This window comes from Prunus persica, chromosome G7 (genome assembly GCF_000346465.2).
Source record: "Prunus persica cultivar Lovell chromosome G7, Prunus_persica_NCBIv2, whole genome shotgun sequence".
Taxonomy (NCBI): domain Eukaryota; kingdom Viridiplantae; phylum Streptophyta; class Magnoliopsida; order Rosales; family Rosaceae; genus Prunus; species Prunus persica.
Window position 1 is genome coordinate 20,489,499 of NC_034015.1, and position 17,807 is coordinate 20,507,305.

The 17,807-nt window shown below is 37.1% G+C and overlaps 3 protein-coding genes across 3 annotated transcripts; 1 reads left to right on the forward strand and 2 right to left on the reverse strand.

The window, feature by feature from the left end:
• On the reverse strand, positions 1,953-5,226 carry LOC18771257 (pentatricopeptide repeat-containing protein At5g55740, chloroplastic). Its single transcript, XM_007203117.2, has one exon. It carries the CDS (start codon positions 5,120-5,122, stop codon positions 2,462-2,464), a length of 2,661 nt encoding a protein of 886 aa, XP_007203179.2. The 5' UTR covers positions 5,123-5,226; the 3' UTR covers positions 1,953-2,461.
• On the forward strand, positions 10,873-13,945 carry LOC18770212 (myb family transcription factor EFM). Its single transcript, XM_007202835.2, has 4 exons — positions 10,873-11,625; positions 12,034-12,735; positions 12,837-12,913; positions 13,124-13,945. Exons 1-4 carry the CDS (start codon positions 11,412-11,414, stop codon positions 13,619-13,621), a joined length of 1,491 nt encoding a protein of 496 aa, XP_007202897.1. The 5' UTR covers positions 10,873-11,411; the 3' UTR covers positions 13,622-13,945.
• LOC18769930 (U1 small nuclear ribonucleoprotein 70 kDa) lies at positions 14,452-17,492 on the reverse strand. The gene is made up of 9 exons (XM_007202038.2): positions 17,294-17,492; positions 17,080-17,178; positions 16,501-16,979; positions 15,927-15,993; positions 15,759-15,812; positions 15,465-15,533; positions 15,295-15,360; positions 15,151-15,219; positions 14,452-14,763 (listed from the first exon to the last, which is right to left on the reverse strand). Exons 1-9 carry the CDS (start codon positions 17,402-17,404, stop codon positions 14,689-14,691), a joined length of 1,089 nt encoding a protein of 362 aa, XP_007202100.1. The 5' UTR covers positions 17,405-17,492; the 3' UTR covers positions 14,452-14,688.

Here is a 17,807-nt window from a genome sequence, read left to right on the forward strand (position 1 = left end):
AGCAACAAAGATTCCTCCCCCTCTTACAGTTTTGTCTCTGGTTTAATCTTCAATTAAGTACCACTAATTACATTAGCAAAAAGGTATTCATGCAACTAATCAGCAGATTTGAAGTATGAAACACTAATTACTTCGCTAGCTAGTTGATGAGTTCATAAGACACATGTAAAACACAAACATGAAATGTGGACCATCTGAACATGTGCTGAGGTTTTTGGAGTTCCTTTGGGCCATGACATTGACTTGCTACCCTTTATTTTATTATTTTTATTTAACTTTGGGTGTGACTTTTTTGACAGAGATGCTTCAAAGATTATATTCCTTGTGTTAGTGTCGTGAGGATAAAGTTAAATAATGAGGTTTAGACATGACTCTCTGCTTAATATATTGAAATTGTTGTGATTTTTGGCAAATTAGAAACTGAGCAAGTTTGTCAATTATATATAGCATGGCATTATTGGGTTTGGGCTACTCTCTCTGACAGATATGGCCCAATTTTCTGTCATTTGTCATGCACTTTCAGAAGACTTGGGATGTAAGGGAGGGAGGTGTGAGTGTGAGTGTGACACCACATAAAACGAGTCTTGAAAATGATCATATATAAGTGACACTGAAAAAGCTTGGTCATATACTGCTTGGATGTTTCAAGGATTCTGCAACAACACTACTTAGTTAGAACTTAGAAGTGGTTGAATTTCACGTCTTACGATCTCATATATATAAATTTTCTCAACCTTGTGTATGGTTTTCTAATCTTGGGAATTTGGATAAATTATTATGTGGTCCATGCAAAATCAAAGGTGTTTGCAGTAAAGTAAAGAGAATAGTGTGATGCATGGTTCACCTAATTACAGAAAATATATATTTAAAGAAACCTTACTTACCTTATTTATTTCCCAGTTAAGTTATAGTTCACCTAAAGTTTACCGTTTAGAATTTGAGGACCGTAAATCACAAACTTATATTTATCTGATTGTAGTTTGGTATTTGAGTTGAGTAATTATTAATTTCCATATTAAGGTTTTGGTGGGTATGGAAAGCTACCCTAACCCTCTAGATTATGTGATGATGCATACTTATAAGTTATATTAGACAGGAAAATACCAATCGGTGACATGTATGTTTGTTTATTCCTCAAGCAAACTAAAGACAAGAGAAGTGGGGATGATATTAATAATGTAAGATTTTGCAGTTTTCGTGCCTTCTAAGTTGAAGGATGAAGTTTGAAGTTTGAAGTTTGAAGTTTGTCAACAACAGGTATGGATATGGATATGGTTGTAACTTGTAAGCTTTCTGATTTAATTTGGGTTGTGAAGTCGTCCAAGCCAAAGGAAAAGAGTACCATTTACAAATAAAAATAAGGTATTTATTTAGGTCATCTGGCAAGAAATGGGAACCTCCGCTCCACTTTTACTTGAGTTCGTTTCAAGTCACATCCAAATCAACTAACCAAAATTTAATAGCAATTTGAGTTGGTGTCAAATAATTCGAGAATTGGAAAGACAAGACCTTGCAGCTATAATATTTATTAATTAAATAGGTACCGCACCGTATTGTCATTCTTTTAAAGGGCCCTATGATCTATCCATCATATATCATATTCATTTTTGAGATGTAAATTGTGAAGCAACTAATTTGGTATGTTTGGAAACATAACATAATGTCCACCCACGCATGCTCCCACATGACACCAAATTAGTTTGTTTGTGGTGGTGGTGACCGAAGGAAAGCTTTTCTCACATGGCTTCCCCACCTTCATGAGAGAGATTCAGAGAGATCAGTAAAACCCCAGAAAAGGAAATCATATTTCGTGGTCACAGTCAGGAACTTTAAGTAACATGGTTGGTTTGTTGTAGATCCTTGTTAGGCAACTGCTTATTATTTAAACCAAGTATAACATAGAGTCGTGGTTGTAGGCCTTTTCACAACGAGTGACGTTACATGTACTACACTTACTGAAAGATCGGATCCTAAAAAATAACTTAATGAAAAAAGTTTTAAATACAGCGAAACTAAACAAAAAATGTAATTTTAAACTATCGTGTCGAACTGAGAACAGAAAAAGAAAAAGAAAAAGCTGCTGAAAAACAATTTTATGATCACCAACTAATTACAGATCCCACCCAGGGAAAGTTGACATGAAGAATGTTTACAAATCTTCAACATTTTTCAATTGATTTTGCAACTTTTGCTCAGAGCCTTTTCTTCCCAGTCAAACCTTAGTCTTCATGAATTTATTATTTGGCACTGCCCTTGACTTGTTTGCACCATACACCATAGTCTTATTTCAGATTTTACAAGCATGCCCATCTCTGAGAGCTCTCCATTCAAGAGCGGATATATTCATCATAGGTGCTCAGTTGGAGCCTGGACAAGGGCTGAGGGTCATAGCAGATAGACAACCATCACCGCAAAGTTCATTAATCAGAATAAAATAATGAGTATGATTTGAAGGAAAACATCAGCGAAAAGACATTTCCATTCCCAACAAAGCCAACGTCATATAGATTTTTTCAGTTTCAGGGTGTGATACGTCACCAGCAACAAACACATGAAGTTCTTCTCCGATTTGAACCCAACTGCATCCCGGAATCTTTCTCAAGCCCCTTTCTTTCATTAACTGCCTCACCTTTGTTACCTCATCCCATCTTCCTGCAGCTGCATATGCATTTGACATTGCTATATAGTTACCAGAATTGTCTGGCTGTAATTTCAGTAATTGATTGGATAAATATTCCTCTAGTTCTATTTTATTGTGTTCTCTACAAGCAGCAAGTAATGATCCCAACATTTGTGCATCAGGCTTGTATGGCATCGTGCCAACAAGCCTAAAAGCTTCATCCAAATTGCCACACCGAGAAAGAAGATTAACCACACAGCCATAATGCTCTATACTTGGATTTATATTGTGATTGGATACCATATCAAAGAAAAGCTCCAAACCTTCATTCACCATCATGGCATGGCTGCACGCATATAAGGCATTAGTAAAGGTTATATTATCTGGTTTTACACCTTCTTCCTTTAAGCCTTGATATAGTGCAAGAGCTTCCACAGCTTGACCATGTAACGCATAACTGGAAATCATTGCATTATAGACAGGCAACTCCTTGTGTTCAATCATATCGAACACCCTCTTTGCTTGATCCATATTACCACATTTAGCATACATATCCACTAAAGAGGTTGCAATTGGAATTGAAGTGTAGAGGGAATGCCTTATCAAATACCCATGTAAGGCTCTTCCATTCTGCAACGATGCCATATTTATGCAAGCCAATAGTACACCAATAATGCTCACAACATTGGGTTTAATTCCAGCTTCCTGCATCTGCTGGAATGTCAGAATCGCTTCGTAGCCAAAACCACTCTTAGCCAAACCAGAGATCAGTGTAGTCCAAGTGACCAGGTTAGGCTGGACTCCAAGGGACTGCATCTGCCAAAACATATCTTTAGCCTCGTTGACTTGGCCATTTTTCAGAAAACCTAAAATCAGAGAGTTCCATGATATCACATTTGGTGGCACACTTTCTAGCTGCATTTGATAGAACATTTTCAAGGCCTCACCACTATGACCCAATTCTGCAAAAGCAGCCAGCATTGTGTTCCACAGCACAAGATCTCTTATAAATGAAGAGTTGAAAACTTGTTTTGCACAATCGATTTTCTCACATTTGGCATACATGTCTACAATGCTACTCACAACAACCACGTCGGATTCAAGGTTGTTCCTTATAGAATAGCAATGTCCCACCTTACCAAATTTCAAACTTCGTGTATCTGCAAAAGCAGACATTAAGGTTGCAAGAGTCACAGAGTCAAAACTCAAGTTTTCAAGTCTCATTAGGCGGCAAACATTGAGTGCTTTGTCAACCTCCCCCACTTGCACATACCCAGATATGAGCAAATTCCATGTGACCACATCTTTCTCAGGCATCTTGCTAAAAACCATTTCAGCATCCTCAATCAAACCAACCTTGGAATAAAAGTTAATAAGAGAACTGCCCAAATTGGTATTTAGTTCTAATCCACAAACAACTGCTAGTGCATGTCCATGTTTACCCTCTTGTAATGCACCTAAATTAGCTGAAGCAGAAAGTAAGCTCGATACCGTAACGTGAGTGGGTTCAACACCTGCCTCCCTCATCTCATAAAACACCTTAATAGCTTCCTCATTCAAACCATTTTGTACATAACCCACAATCACCGAATTCCAAGTGACTACATTTCTTTCAGGCATACCATCAAAAACCTTCCTTGCATCTTCTACAACCCCACATTTTCCATACATATCCACAAGACTAGTAGCAACAAAGACACACCCACTACAACCCAACTTCACCACATACCCATGAACCCCTTTCCCAATCCCAATCCACTCTAAAGCACCACAAGCCTTCAATACATTTGGAAGAACAAAATTATCAGGCAACAATCCATTTTCTTGCATTTCCCTAAAACCTAGCAAAGCCTCTTGATAGAAACCCATCCTACAATTCAATCCAATAACCGCAGCCCACGAAAAAACGTTTTTTAATCTTACCATTCGGAACAAACGATTTGAAGCCTCCGGAACATCGCATTTTGCATAGAAAATCACCAACTTGGTTTCAATGTACTCATTTATTGCAAAGATGCCACCTTTCTTTATAATCCGAGCGTGAATTTGCTTACCCGTATGAAGAGCTCGCTCGTAGACACACCCCTGAAGGAGCTCGCCGTAAATTTCAGGGCCAACTTGGAGGTTTTTGAGTTCCATCTCAACGAACAAGTCCACAGCCTGTTGAATTTGGCCTTGTTTGCACAGAGAGGACATGTGGCTAAAGTAAGACTGGTACAAGATTTGATGGGTTTTTGCATTTTCTTGAAGTTTTGTAAAATGGGCTTGTGACTGTTTGTGGAATTCAATCGGAATAGACTGTTTGGAAAGTGAGAGTTGTGGGTTTGGAATTGTGGTGTACGGTAGAGAAGCCATGGCCAGGCATGAAGCAGAGGAAACAAGAGGAGGATATGGTTGGTCGTTGCAACACGAAGCGGGAAAGGGCATTATCGTCAATACGGACATTATTAACTTGGGCCTTAGATGAACCTGGGCTTCAATCATGATGGTCTCTTGGCCCATAATCTCGACATAGGCTTCTCTTTTTTCACTTTATTTTTTATTTATGAGAAAATTTGTTGGGAATGAAGAAGCTATATTTTGTGAATTTTTAGGGCAATTTTAAATGAATTGATTTTTTTAACCCAGATTTTGATTTATATATATATATATATGTAGATTATGAAGAACAATAGATATTTTACAACTTGTGGTGATGCATATACCTCTACGTGCACATTTTCTTTTACCAAAGGAAAGAAATTGATAGAATGCTTTGTGATGAATCTTAAGACAACAATAGGTCAACAGCATATATAATATATATTTAAGATATATGTTCCAAATTCGTGTCTTCATAGACACTCTAAGTGTGCCTTTTTTTTGTATTTATTATTATTATTAAGTAGTTCATGTCTTTTGCTAAGAGGCCGACCAAAGGGATTCTAATTCCATACTCCACTCTCTCATGCTTATTCAGATGCCTTATGCACTCACTCCATAATATTTTTGGTCAAGACTCCTACTTCTTTAGAAGGGCAGAGGTGGTTTGGAGCAATTGCTTTCATATGAGGAAAGGTTATGCGTTCGAGTTATAGCATCCGAATAGTGTGTGTGTGAGTTTGGTATATTATCGACCCTCTCAATAAGGAAGGTTCTCTTAATTTATATTCAGTTTTTTTAAAGGAAAAGAATTTTCCTTCTTAGAGTAAGAGTAGTACTTTGTGATTGACACTGAGAAATTAGCAGAGAATTTAGTATATATATATATATATATATATATATATATATCCACCAGCTAGCTCGCAATAATGAATAAATTATGAAATTCTGATGCCAAAAAGAAGTGGAATTATTAGAGAATTTAGTAGAACAATCCATTTATCATCAGAAATATTTAGTTCGTGATTCTCATTGACAAACCTTACAGCCCGTAAATGTACCTTTCATTGCCTTTCCGCAAAGTTAATTATACAATTAAGAATATTTCATATAAAGCTCATTCGTTTCTTTTTATTTTTATAAATATTATTTTCGGCCTCCAATTTGAAACAAGTTGAAGAAGCAACTTTGAATTTATATATATATATATATATATATATATACAGAGAGCTTCCATTGAGTGATCCCTTAAATAAGCTTATTTGAGGGACACCCCTTGTAGGCCCCACTCCGGATTGTATTTCACTAATCCAAACCGTCTATTTTGTAGATACTCATTCAAAGATTATCCCTACAAAAAATCACTTGAATCCGATATCATTTGACCACTCAATTAAGTTATTGAAATTTTAGCATTTTCTTGAAGTACCGTGTTCATTGATTTTGTAAGACACAATTGGATGTCGAAACTGTTTCCGATTTGTCTAATTTTTTGTAAGGATGATCTATGAATGAAGACCTAAAAAATAGATGGTTTGGATCATTGGGAAAAAAATTGTAGGATACCCTAAAGGGCGTCCCTCAATAGAAGGGGACTGTATATATATATATATATATCTCTTATATGCCATATATAATTAGTTAGTTCCTGAAAAATAAAGTAGATTTAGATGAATTAGTGGATAGATATAGAATGGAATAGAATCTGACATTTTCGTAATATTCCTGTTTCAAACTAGACTTTTGGTCATGCTGAGGAGAAAGACTAATTAGGACTCCATCCTTGTCGTATTTTAAAGCATATACTAAATCAGTAGGATTTTATTTAAAATGTACTTAATATATTAATTTGTTACATGATATAGTACACATGGCACCTTTCAGTTGGTAGTGAGATGAATTTTCTTATATCGTTTAGGTTGGAGCTAGCGTTCCCATAGTTTGAAAATGTTAAAATTAGTATATAGGTATTCTCTCATCCGCATGTTCGCATGTTATTATCGTGTAGATGTTATTGTAAAGAGGAATAAAGCAAAAATTAGTAGTAGAAAATACATGACGTCCGCACGATAATAATATCCGGATGTCTACATAAGATAATTTCTGTATATATATATATATATATGTTCTTCAAAAAATACATTTAATTCTTTTCAAAAAAACAAAAAAAGGAACATTTGGATTCTTGACATTATGATCATATACAGCAGCATCTGAGGCCTTTTAATTATCAATGAACATACCATGGGAAAAGTTGAGCCTTGGACTAGTGGAGAGGGAATTTCTGTGACAAAATAGTGGTCCTAACCTAATAACTGGGCTTTTCCCAGTAAAGTTGATGTCCGAACGCTTGTGATAAATATAAGATAGGCTATTCGGGGGATCTCACTTTTGGCCCATGTGAAACCCATTGTAATTTCTAAGCATCAAAAGCTCAAAAACAACAAGGAATTAGAAGACCGATGCATTATATGCCAACACAACAACGACTAAGGTTCCATTCTGTTTTAGACCAGGGCCATGCATGCGCATGCATAAATAAATAATCATGTATTTTATGTTTTTTATCTCTCTTCTCACGTGACATAACATAACACGACTAAAGGAAAATGGATGCATGAAGTTGGGATAAAGAGATATCTCTCTGCAATTACGTTGTGTCATTTGGTTAGATAGAAACAAAGTGGAGTAGAGCCTAGTAGGACTAGGGTGTAGGCATTACATGGATTTCAGCAAAAATGAGGGGCCAATTGCAATTGGGGCAGGCAGAGCTTTCTTTAGCACCTCGGTTTCTGTTTTGAACACAAATTTTAATGTTGGGTGTAGCCTGTAAAATTGTCATGCAATTCATAATTGGAAAACGGGAAAGGAAAAGGAAAAGGGAATATTCCTTTATTTTTGCGCCAGACAAAAGGGATATTCAGAAGGACGATATGGTGGAATATCACGACACGTGTCACGAGGAGAATCTCTTTCCTTTGATTTCTTTTCCTTTACTTCCCATTGGAAAAGAACAACAAAAACAAAAAAGAAAGAAAGAAATGAAGAATGAGAGGGAGATAGAGAGAATCTGCAGAAAAGGTTTGGGTTGGAGTATTGTACGAGAAGACTGATTTTAGAAAGCGACCAACCATCATTATTATTGGACATCTCTATCTCTCTCCCTTTGTCTTTGTCTTTGTAACAGATAAAAGAGAATTCGATGCAAATGCAATTTCATAAAGGCCTCTCTCTCTCTCTCTCTCTCTCTCTCTCTCTCTCTCTCTGCGACTTTGTTCATTCAGTAGAAAAGGTCTGCATTGCATATATCTGGTTTTGCCTGAAAATGGTGCTGGGATCGATATTGGACTGAACAATTTTTCATTGTTTAGTTGCATGCATGTCATGCCATCAACCTAGGTCATGCGATCCTAATGTTTTGGAGGCCCTAGATAGATGAATCACAAAAATGTGACATTCGACCTTCTATGTACATTCATTCGTGCTATTTATTGTTACCACAAGAATTTTGAGAAAAATATTATATAAATTCAAAATTAAGATTGTAAGTTTTTTTATAAAAAAAACAACAAACATCATATGTATTCATATTGTACACAACAAGAAAGGGATAAAACAAACTTTTTACTCAAATTCTAGTATAATAATACATATTTACTTACACACATGCACCAAAAAAGTCTTCGGAATTGTGAATCTTGACTGAAAATGAAAATTCAAGACTAATTTCCCCAAAAAATAATGCTTGAAATTCAAAACTAAAAGAAATCATCAATCATCATACTTGGAATTCTTTTTCAGATTTCAAACATATGAAATTGAGCTCAATGCATTTTATTTCTTAATTTTATTCAAATATGTTAATTAGCTTAGACTATGAATTTATTGAATAAGTGGGTTTTTTTTCTTCGAGCTGAGCTCTTCTTAAATTTGGATTGAATTATTGGGCATAACATAATTTTTATATCTAGAGTTGGGGTATTATATATAGTGACATACTAGTTATATGTAGGGATTTATATAAATTGGAGGCCTTAGACGATCGCTTTGCTAGTACTCAAGAAATTATGACATAATATATTAAAAAATCGTGGTTACGTTACTCTTATGAAATATTTATTTCAAGTTTTAATAGTTTACTATACACTATTGGTATGCATCTTTATCATTTTTTTTTACAATGCATTAGTCTTGAGGGTGAAGTCTTATCTCTCCCTTTTTCATTAGTACTTGAAAAGTTTAAGTTCTCTTTTCACGAGTTGTAATCCATTATTAGCAGTTGAATAATCAGAAAAATCCTTATAGATACTTTTTTTTTCTTCTTCCTAATAAAAAGGACATAGTCTAATTAAGAGCTATAAATCGAAGTGGGTATTTCTTATCCAGAACCTATTTGATTTTTGAGCTAAAGCTCTCAAAATAATATATATTTATATTCATTCAAAGGCGAATCGGGATTAATTGTTATGGAGGTTCAGAACCCTAGGAAAATTCCCCTAAATTTTTTTTTTTTTAAAAAAAAGAATCTTCTTACCTTCCAACCCACTTCATTAAAGCGAGTAGCAGAAGAAGATTCCCTTCTCTTAGGCTCCTTTATTATTCTTTTTTGGGGTGGTAATGGTTTTTCAATTTCCCTTTAAGCTTTGTGGGTTTTGTTCCCTTAATTTAGAGTCGTAGAATTGGAACGAAGATATTCCTTTCCTTGGAGGCAAATATTATATTCTTTAACATGAATGTTTCATCTTTTTATATTAGATATTCCCTCTCTCTCTCTCTCTCTCTCTCTCTGAATGCACTCAATTTCACTGCAATTATGCAACTTTTGAAACCAAAAAGAAAGTTGCATGCAGCATGGTGCATGGAATAATGATACTAATCCCATTTGAAGATGTCCTCCTTTTCCTCTCTTTCGATTTTTTTCTCCAATTCCAATTCCAATTCCAATTCGGTGGTAATGGGGTAATGGCTAATGGTAAAGAAAGAAAATTAATATATGGATCATGGATCATGGAGGATGGAGGATGGATGATAGTATATGCTCCTCCCAAGGCTTTTTCATTCATAATAAATATTTAATCATCCTAGAATCATGAATACATAATATTATTAGTTAATTATTATATGAATGGGTATATATTTGGTAAGGGTACCCTCAAGTACTACTTGGCCGTACACGTGTCCGATATCTGCAATCTGGCTACTGCTTTGGACTACAGCTTTCTTGTGGTTAGACTTTCGATGTGATATACGTACATCACAAGTCACAACCAACCATGGAATTCCCACCATTCTTTTTGACCCTTTATATTTTGTGGACTGCTAATATTTTTCACTGTTCAATATAAACATATATATATATATTATCACATTTCTTACATATTTTGGGTCACCAATATCTAATCTGTTAAACAAATTTGCTCAAAATTAATATAGCTCTATTAATAATTAGTAACTGATGTGGATGATGATGTTGTAGCTGGCTAAGAGGTTTTCATCTGAACCATCCCAGTTACATGTCAAAAGCCATGCATGTGTATCTCATACTAAATCAAATGCAACATATATATATATATATATATAGTAATGAAAATTTTGTAGGATAAGCTTAAAATTCAATACATAAGAACATATGAATATATAGGTTTAATTTTGGCTTGACAGAATAATAAGTTCATAGCTGAGTACGATTCGAAGGACCAAAGAAAAGTAAGGAAATAATTATTAAAAAGAGAAAGGGGAAAAAAAGGCACAGCAGTAAGAAGAAGAATCATCTTTTATTTTGGTGAATTTGAATTCGTACAGACTAGAGAGAGAGAGAGAGAGAATTAAGTTGAAACAAAGGCTCTAAGCACATGACCCCTCTTGTGTCAGACACCTTGATTCCTTCTCCCACAGCCACAACCACAGCCAGAGATATCAGCGCAGAGAGAGAGAGAGAGAACCTCTCTCTCATTTTTAGCTTTTCTTTGCCTTTGTTCTTTGCAAGAAGTTACCATCCTTCTTTATCCCCCTCCCCTCTTGCTTTATTTTTCTTTTCTTCTCTCTCTCTCTCTCTCAAATCCCCCCAGCTAGAGCTAGCAAGCCACTTTATTCCCTTGAACTCACCCTAAAAAGAAGACGATCATACCTCGATCCTCCTTGTGTTCACAAACCAACATCCCTTCCCTTTCTCTCTCCCTCTCTTTCTCTCTCTAAGTTGAACCACCATCCTATCTAGAAATTAGAAAGAGCCAAAGACCCTCTTTTGCTCTTGTTTGTTCCTACATACCCTGTTGCTGTTGTTGTTGCTTGGGCGTCAACATTTTCTAATAAAAACAGTAGCTAGTTTTATGAGCAGTTAGCAACCAAAGTTAGATATCCAATATCTCTTGTTTGCTTCTTGTTATATCCATTTCTGAATTTATAAGCAAATTAATTGGTTAATCAGTAAATGGCATCATCGCCTTCGGAACTAAGCCTGGACTGCAAGCCCCACAGCTACTCCATGCTCCTCAAATCCTTTGGAGACCTGCAGGCTTCTCATCACCATGACCAGTCTCAGACTCAGAAGCTTGAAGAGTTCCTCTCCCGCCTTGAAGAAGAACGTCTCAAGATTGATGCTTTCAAGCGCGAGCTCCCTCTTTCCATGCAACTCCTCACCACTGGTACATACATCATCATCATCTAGCATGCAGCCTCAATTTGGATATTCATGTTACTTAATTTCCTCCAAGTTTTAATTAATTAGCACTACCTCCCAACCCTTTACTTCTTTATCCCTTTTTCATTTATAGAAGGGAGAGATTGTAGCTTTCTGTTTCTCTATGGGTCCAAAGTAGCTACTTATTCATATCCAACATATTTTCTAAAGAAACTAAAGCCACCATATATGGCAAAAAGAATTAGGATATATGAATATAAAGATCATAAAGACAACATATAAGATATTAAAATATATTTACATATAGCAGAAATCTATACAGAAACTCAGGGTGATTTGCTTAATTTATTTTGGGTACCAGAATATCTTGTTTTTCTCCATTATGTACTAATCATCAAGATTGCAATTCCAGCGGTGGAGGCTTCAAGGCAGCAGCTTCAAGCTTACAGAGCAAATATTCAAGGGCCAAATAGGCCAGTGCTTGAAGAATTCATACCCCTTAAACATTCACCCACTGAAGGCTCAGAAAAAACTACAAACACCACTTCTGATAAGGCAAATTGGATGACCTCTGCCCAACTGTGGAGCCAAGCAAGTGATCATATCAATGCAACCAAACCCCAGTCCATAACATCCCCAAAAGAAACCGATATCGGCTTTAGTGTCAGCCCCAAGCTCGGCTTAGACGCCAAGCAGCACAGATCCTATGGAGGAGGAGCTTTCCATCCATTTTCCAAAGACCGCAACTCTTGCCCAAGCCCAACTTTGCGGCCTCTCCCAGAGCTGGCTCTTGCCTCCCCAGAGAACAACAAGGCAGCAGAGATGTTAATGGAGGACAAGATCATCAAGTCATGTAATAATTCCGAGACCACCCATGAGAATGGAATGATTAATTCATCAGCTAATAATGGCAATTGTAGTGAACAAGCTAAATTATTAGCAACCGGTGGAATTAATAATTCAAATATATCAGAGGGGCAAACACAGACAACAACAACCACAACCACCAACAATCAATCTCAATCTCAAACTCATAGGAAGGCAAGGAGGTGTTGGTCTCCTGACTTGCACCGGCGGTTCGTTAATGCCCTTCAAATGCTTGGTGGTTCTCAAGGTATTAATTATTAATTTGCTATTTATTTATTTTTATATGTAATATAATCATATGGATTTGATGTTTACGTACGTACGTTTTTGTTTTGGTCAATTTGACAGTGGCGACCCCGAAACAGATCAGAGAGCTGATGAAGGTTGACGGTTTGACCAACGATGAAGTTAAAAGCCATCTGCAGGTACCTTATCCTACTGCACCTACAAATGATATTATGTCTCTCTCTTTTTCTGATACATGCAGCCTTTGCAGCCAGGCACTGGCAGGCATGAAACGTTTGATATGCATACATATCCTCTTTGCTTTGCTTCCCTTTGTCTTGTCCTTATTATATATAATATAAATAACATTTCCTTGTTCCTTTTCTTTTTGTTTCAAATTCTTATCACAGAAGTACAGGCTCCACACAAGACGACCAAGCCCTAGCCCACAAGCAGCCGGAGGCCCAACGCCACAACTGGTAGTCCTAGGTGGCATCTGGGTCCCGCCAGAGTATGCCAACGCGGCACACAATGGCCCCACAGCCCTTTACAGCCCACACCCTGGCTCCCATGCACCAACCCACTACTGTGCAACCCCAATGCCCCAAGACTTCTACACCACGCAGCCACCGCAGCAATTGCACCACCACACCCTCCACCACCAGCTCCACGTGTACAGGGCTTCCACTACCTCCAACACTCACAGCTCCCCCGAGTCCGATGGCCACGGTGCCTGCGGACGGTCGGAGAGCATCGAAGATGGCAAGTCCGACAGCAGCAGCTGGAAGGGTGCAGAGAGCGGTGGTGATCAGATGAACGGAGGAGATCATAGAAAAGGAGGGGTGGCTTCGAGGAGATCAGAAGACGCTGAGGACAGTAATGGCAGTCAGATCACGCTCAAGTTCTGACCTTGTGGTGGTCAGGGCATGAGGGTTTCTTAGTTATCAAAGGTTTTGGGTTAGGGTTAGGGTTAGGACTAATTAAAAATTAGGGCTACCATTTGTATGTTTGCATGCGCTAATCCTGTGTAATTCTCAATTTATCATTATTCATGTGATATGATATATTATTATATCGACCGTGTGAGTTTTAGTTTTAGGGTCTTTAGAGAGGGTAAAAACGTCATAACGGGAAAAGTGAGTGTTTGTTTTATTTTCCTTTTCTTTTTCCTTTAGATTGATTCTATTTGAAGGAATAATTCACATCTATAAAAATGTGCTTTCCACCGTGAATTACTGACTACTGTACAACATGAAGGTCCTTCGATCCTATTTCTTTTTTCACCCAAAATTAAGAAGGAGAAGGGATTTTCTCACACATTGTCCAGTTTATGTTCTCTACCTTTTTGTCAAAATTAGGAAAGAGAACGAAGTTTTCTCACACGCATTACCAGAGTGCCATGGAATTCGAATCCTAATTCAAAATGTAAAACCATGTGCTACTCGAGCTTTTTATGGGGCTTTGGCCGTCCTTGGTACCAAAGAAAAAAACGAATTTTTGAGCTTATTGCTTCAAATAAGTCTAATAAGAGAAGGAAACTTGTCGGATTAACTAAGAAGCATGTGTTGTGCTACTTTAAAAACTTAGGTCGCGAAAGAAGAGGTACCGAAAGTGTGTGCCTGACTCAGATTTCTTTCCACCCTAATCTCTCGTCAGAGGCTTTTTTCACAAAAACACATAACGGGCACTTTATTAATGGCCTTTTTCTTTCTGTTGCTTTGCTTTAAGCAATTCAGAGGAAGAGGAAGAGGGTTACATGTTAGCATTGCCATCACCGTCTTCTCATCGTCGGCGCTAAAGTGCACACCAGAAAACATGATGTAGAATATAATACATCTCAGATAAAATAAGCTGTTTCTCAGCTGACTTTGGAGTAAATATCTACAAAAGCTTCAAATCCCCCACCTCAAAACAATATACAGTATACGTTAAGTTCTATTACAGATCACTCCTTCTTTCGAGGTTCAACATGACATCATGTATTGCCAATTGTCAAGATTCCGTCCCTTAAGTCAACCTCATCTTCCAACATTTCTGTATCAACGAGCGACTGCAAGCAAAATGGTTTATACATTACGTTCTGTCACTAAATCACCCTCCCATCGCAATCTAATGATCCAAATATAGATATGGAAGTTTTGCATTAGATACATAACATCAAAAGAGGGTTTGAGATCTTAGAGGACCAAACTTTGGGCTTCCCATTTGACAACAGCATAAATTGGCCCAACTCCAGTCAAAAGAGATCCAGACGAAAGAAAGCAAACAGCCAGGTTATTCGACTTCAATTCACAGATATTAATAAAGGAAAATGTTCTTTCCCATTTGCAATTTTCTTTAAATGGCTCATTTCTTTACTCATTTGTAACCATCAATAACAAGGTAATGTATCAGCATTGTTTTTCTGTACAAGCTTAAGAGGAGAGAAGACACCAACCTGAAGTTCGTGTTCACAGCTTTTAAGTTTTTCAGTGTAATCTTTTACTTGCATAAAGGATTTATGTAGCTGCATATAAAAACATTAACTCCAATCAGTGTCCAGTACAGTTTATTCGCAACCAGCCTTAGCAATTGAAAATACCTTGGTTAATTTCATCTTATTGTGTGAAGAGTTCTTCTTTGCATTTATCAATGCATCCTCCAATTTCTGCATAAACAAATTCTCAGCAGGACATGAACCAAGTTTAGCATGTGAAATCAGAAGACTTGGAATAAAGACATGCATGCAGATCAAAGTACAATCAGGGGTACCTTAGATTTCTTCTGCAAATCCAAAACTAGTTTTCCTTTCTCTTTCAAACTCTCCTCCATCTGAATAGTCTGACAACATATAATGAAAATTAGTGTCCCCTAAAAATTTCATTATGACTTTCATGCAGGTCAAATGCAAGAAATAATGTTGAACTACCAGAAAACGTGCCTCTTGCTTATTGGTATCAGAAAATCTATACGATGCCAACATAGGTCTTTATGAATAATTTCAGTCAGACAAATAAAGGTATAGGCATTGCTTTATTTACTCAAATTCTTTAAGGGAAGACAGACCTCCTTTTTTATTTCTTCAAGCCTTCGCATGGATCTCTCGAGCTGTTCTTTTACCTAATATTTTTAACAGAAGAAAATGCAAGCAAAAAAGTATTTTAATTAAGATGACACAAACTTATATATGTATGGCACTATCTTAGCAAGAAAAGCTAAAAATGCCGAACTTGCCTGATCATCGTAATCATCACTGGGATGGGATAACAGGTCCCTACTTTGTCGGTCAACAGAATTTGAACTGCAGGAAAAAAAAAACAGAACATCATGAAAAACGACAGAATCTAAACTGCAGAAAAGAAACCAGAACATAAGAGGACCCTTATGTGATTCATCATATCTTTCTTTCTCTTGATCATCTCCCAAGAAACACAATTGATACTGAAATACAAAAAGATCAACGTGGCCACAACGTTTATGCAGATGTCATATTCAACTCCTAAAAGCATTTGGGACTCTGTCATCTAGTAATCGAGATAGGATATGTATTTTCTAGAAGTCAACGTGCAACTACATACAAGTATCAATTATTCCGCATGTTGTTAAATGAAAGGCTAACCAGCATACTCACGATCAAGTTAAAAGGATGCAACAATTAAAACTTTGACTTATAAAATACAAAAGAACGTAATCTATGTATGCAAAATGTTAACAACTGTGCAATTTAAATATGAAGTCCAGTTCCACCCTTATCCTCTGACAGGTGATTAATGCCAAACAACAATTAGAAACAAGAAGGGCATCTTACCTGTTCCTTCTCCTTGAATGTTGATCTCTATCCTTGGCAGCTATAGTAGTATGATTTTTGTTTTTTTCCATCTCCCTATCTCTGTCAGAGTCCAATGCTCGATCTCTTTCCCAACCCTGATCATGGTTCCTGCTCTGTCCTTGCTCGGCATCTTCCAAATCTCTGTCTTGATGACGGTCTCTATCCAAGAAATCATAATCACGTTCACGGTCATACCCTCTATCCCTTTCTTGATCAACCCCAAGGGACCGGCCACGGTCACGTTCTCTTGATCGATCACTGTGCTCTCTCGACCGATCACTGTATCGATCCTTATACCGGTCTCTATCATGATCATACTCCCTCTCATGATCTCTATCTCTATCCCAGTTCCTGCCCCTCTCAACATTCCGTCCAAAACCTTCTCTGTCTCTACCAAAACCCAATCTTCCACCTCTAGTCCTCACTTCATTTACTCTGATAACTCTTCCATCAACAGTCTAATTCAAAGCTCAACAATGTCACTCAAGATTTTAAGAAAACAAACCGATCACAGACACCATAAATGTTCAAGTATAAACTTAAATGAATAAAACATACCCTGCCATCCATCTCATTGATGGCATGAATTGCAGACCGAGGGTTCCTGAAAGTAACAAAGCCATAGCATTTTCCTCTGGTCGAAGCATCATTGATAATCTGTAAATTGAAGAATTGAAGAAGCAGCAGATGAGGGAAAGAAAACCTAAATGCTTAAAACCCTACAAAGTAAAATGGACCAAAAAAAAGAAGAAGGAAAAGTAGCGGGAGTGACCTTAACGGCAATGACGGAACCGTACAACTCAAAAACTCTGCGAACTCTATCCTCGGTGGCGTCGTACGGAAGGCCTCCAACGTAGACGGAGCTCTCGTCGTCTATCGTCATCTCCCTCACTCGCCTCTCTCCCAGTTCTTCTCAATAGTTTTCCTATTATTTTGTTTTCTTTACCAAATAACAAACGACATGTAGTGCACTGTGCAGTTCCCAGAAAAGAATGTGTCGTTTGAACTTTGGACCCAATGGCCACCCCCCACTGGGCCTTGCCCAATAAAAAAAAAAGACACCCTCAATGTGGACTTTCAAAACAAGATGGATTTGACATCGGCCTGCCCAATCAGATTAAACGACACCCTCAATGTTCAATTTTCAAAATAAGATGGATTTCTATTGAGATTTGCATGGGGAATTGTTAAAAATTAACATTATTGTTGGAATGATAATGACTATTTGGTTTGGAATTGTGGAAATGATTCATTTAAATGTAAGTTAGGTTAGTTAGTTGTGACGG

Coding starts and splice junctions, on each gene's coding strand:
- LOC18771257 (XM_007203117.2), bottom strand. CDS start 5,122: ATGGGCCAAGAGACCATCATGATTGAAGCCCAGGTTCATCTAAGGCCC.
- LOC18770212 (XM_007202835.2), top strand. CDS start 11,412: ATGGCATCATCGCCTTCGGAACTAAGCCTGGACTGCAAGCCCCACAGC. Junction 11,626..12,033: donor CATGCAACTCCTCACCACTG/GTACATACATCA, acceptor TTGCAATTCCAG/CGGTGGAGGCTTCAAGGCAG. Junction 12,736..12,836: donor AATGCTTGGTGGTTCTCAAG/GTATTAATTATT, acceptor TCAATTTGACAG/TGGCGACCCCGAAACAGATC.
- LOC18769930 (XM_007202038.2), bottom strand. CDS start 17,404: ATGACGATAGACGACGAGAGCTCCGTCTACGTTGGAGGCCTTCCGTAC. Junction 15,994..16,500: donor CATTCAAGGAGAAGGAACAG/GTAAGATGCCCT, acceptor TTTTTCCTGCAG/TTCAAATTCTGTTGACCGAC. Junction 15,813..15,926: donor GTGATGATTACGATGATCAG/GCAAGTTCGGCA, acceptor TAAAAATATTAG/GTAAAAGAACAGCTCGAGAG.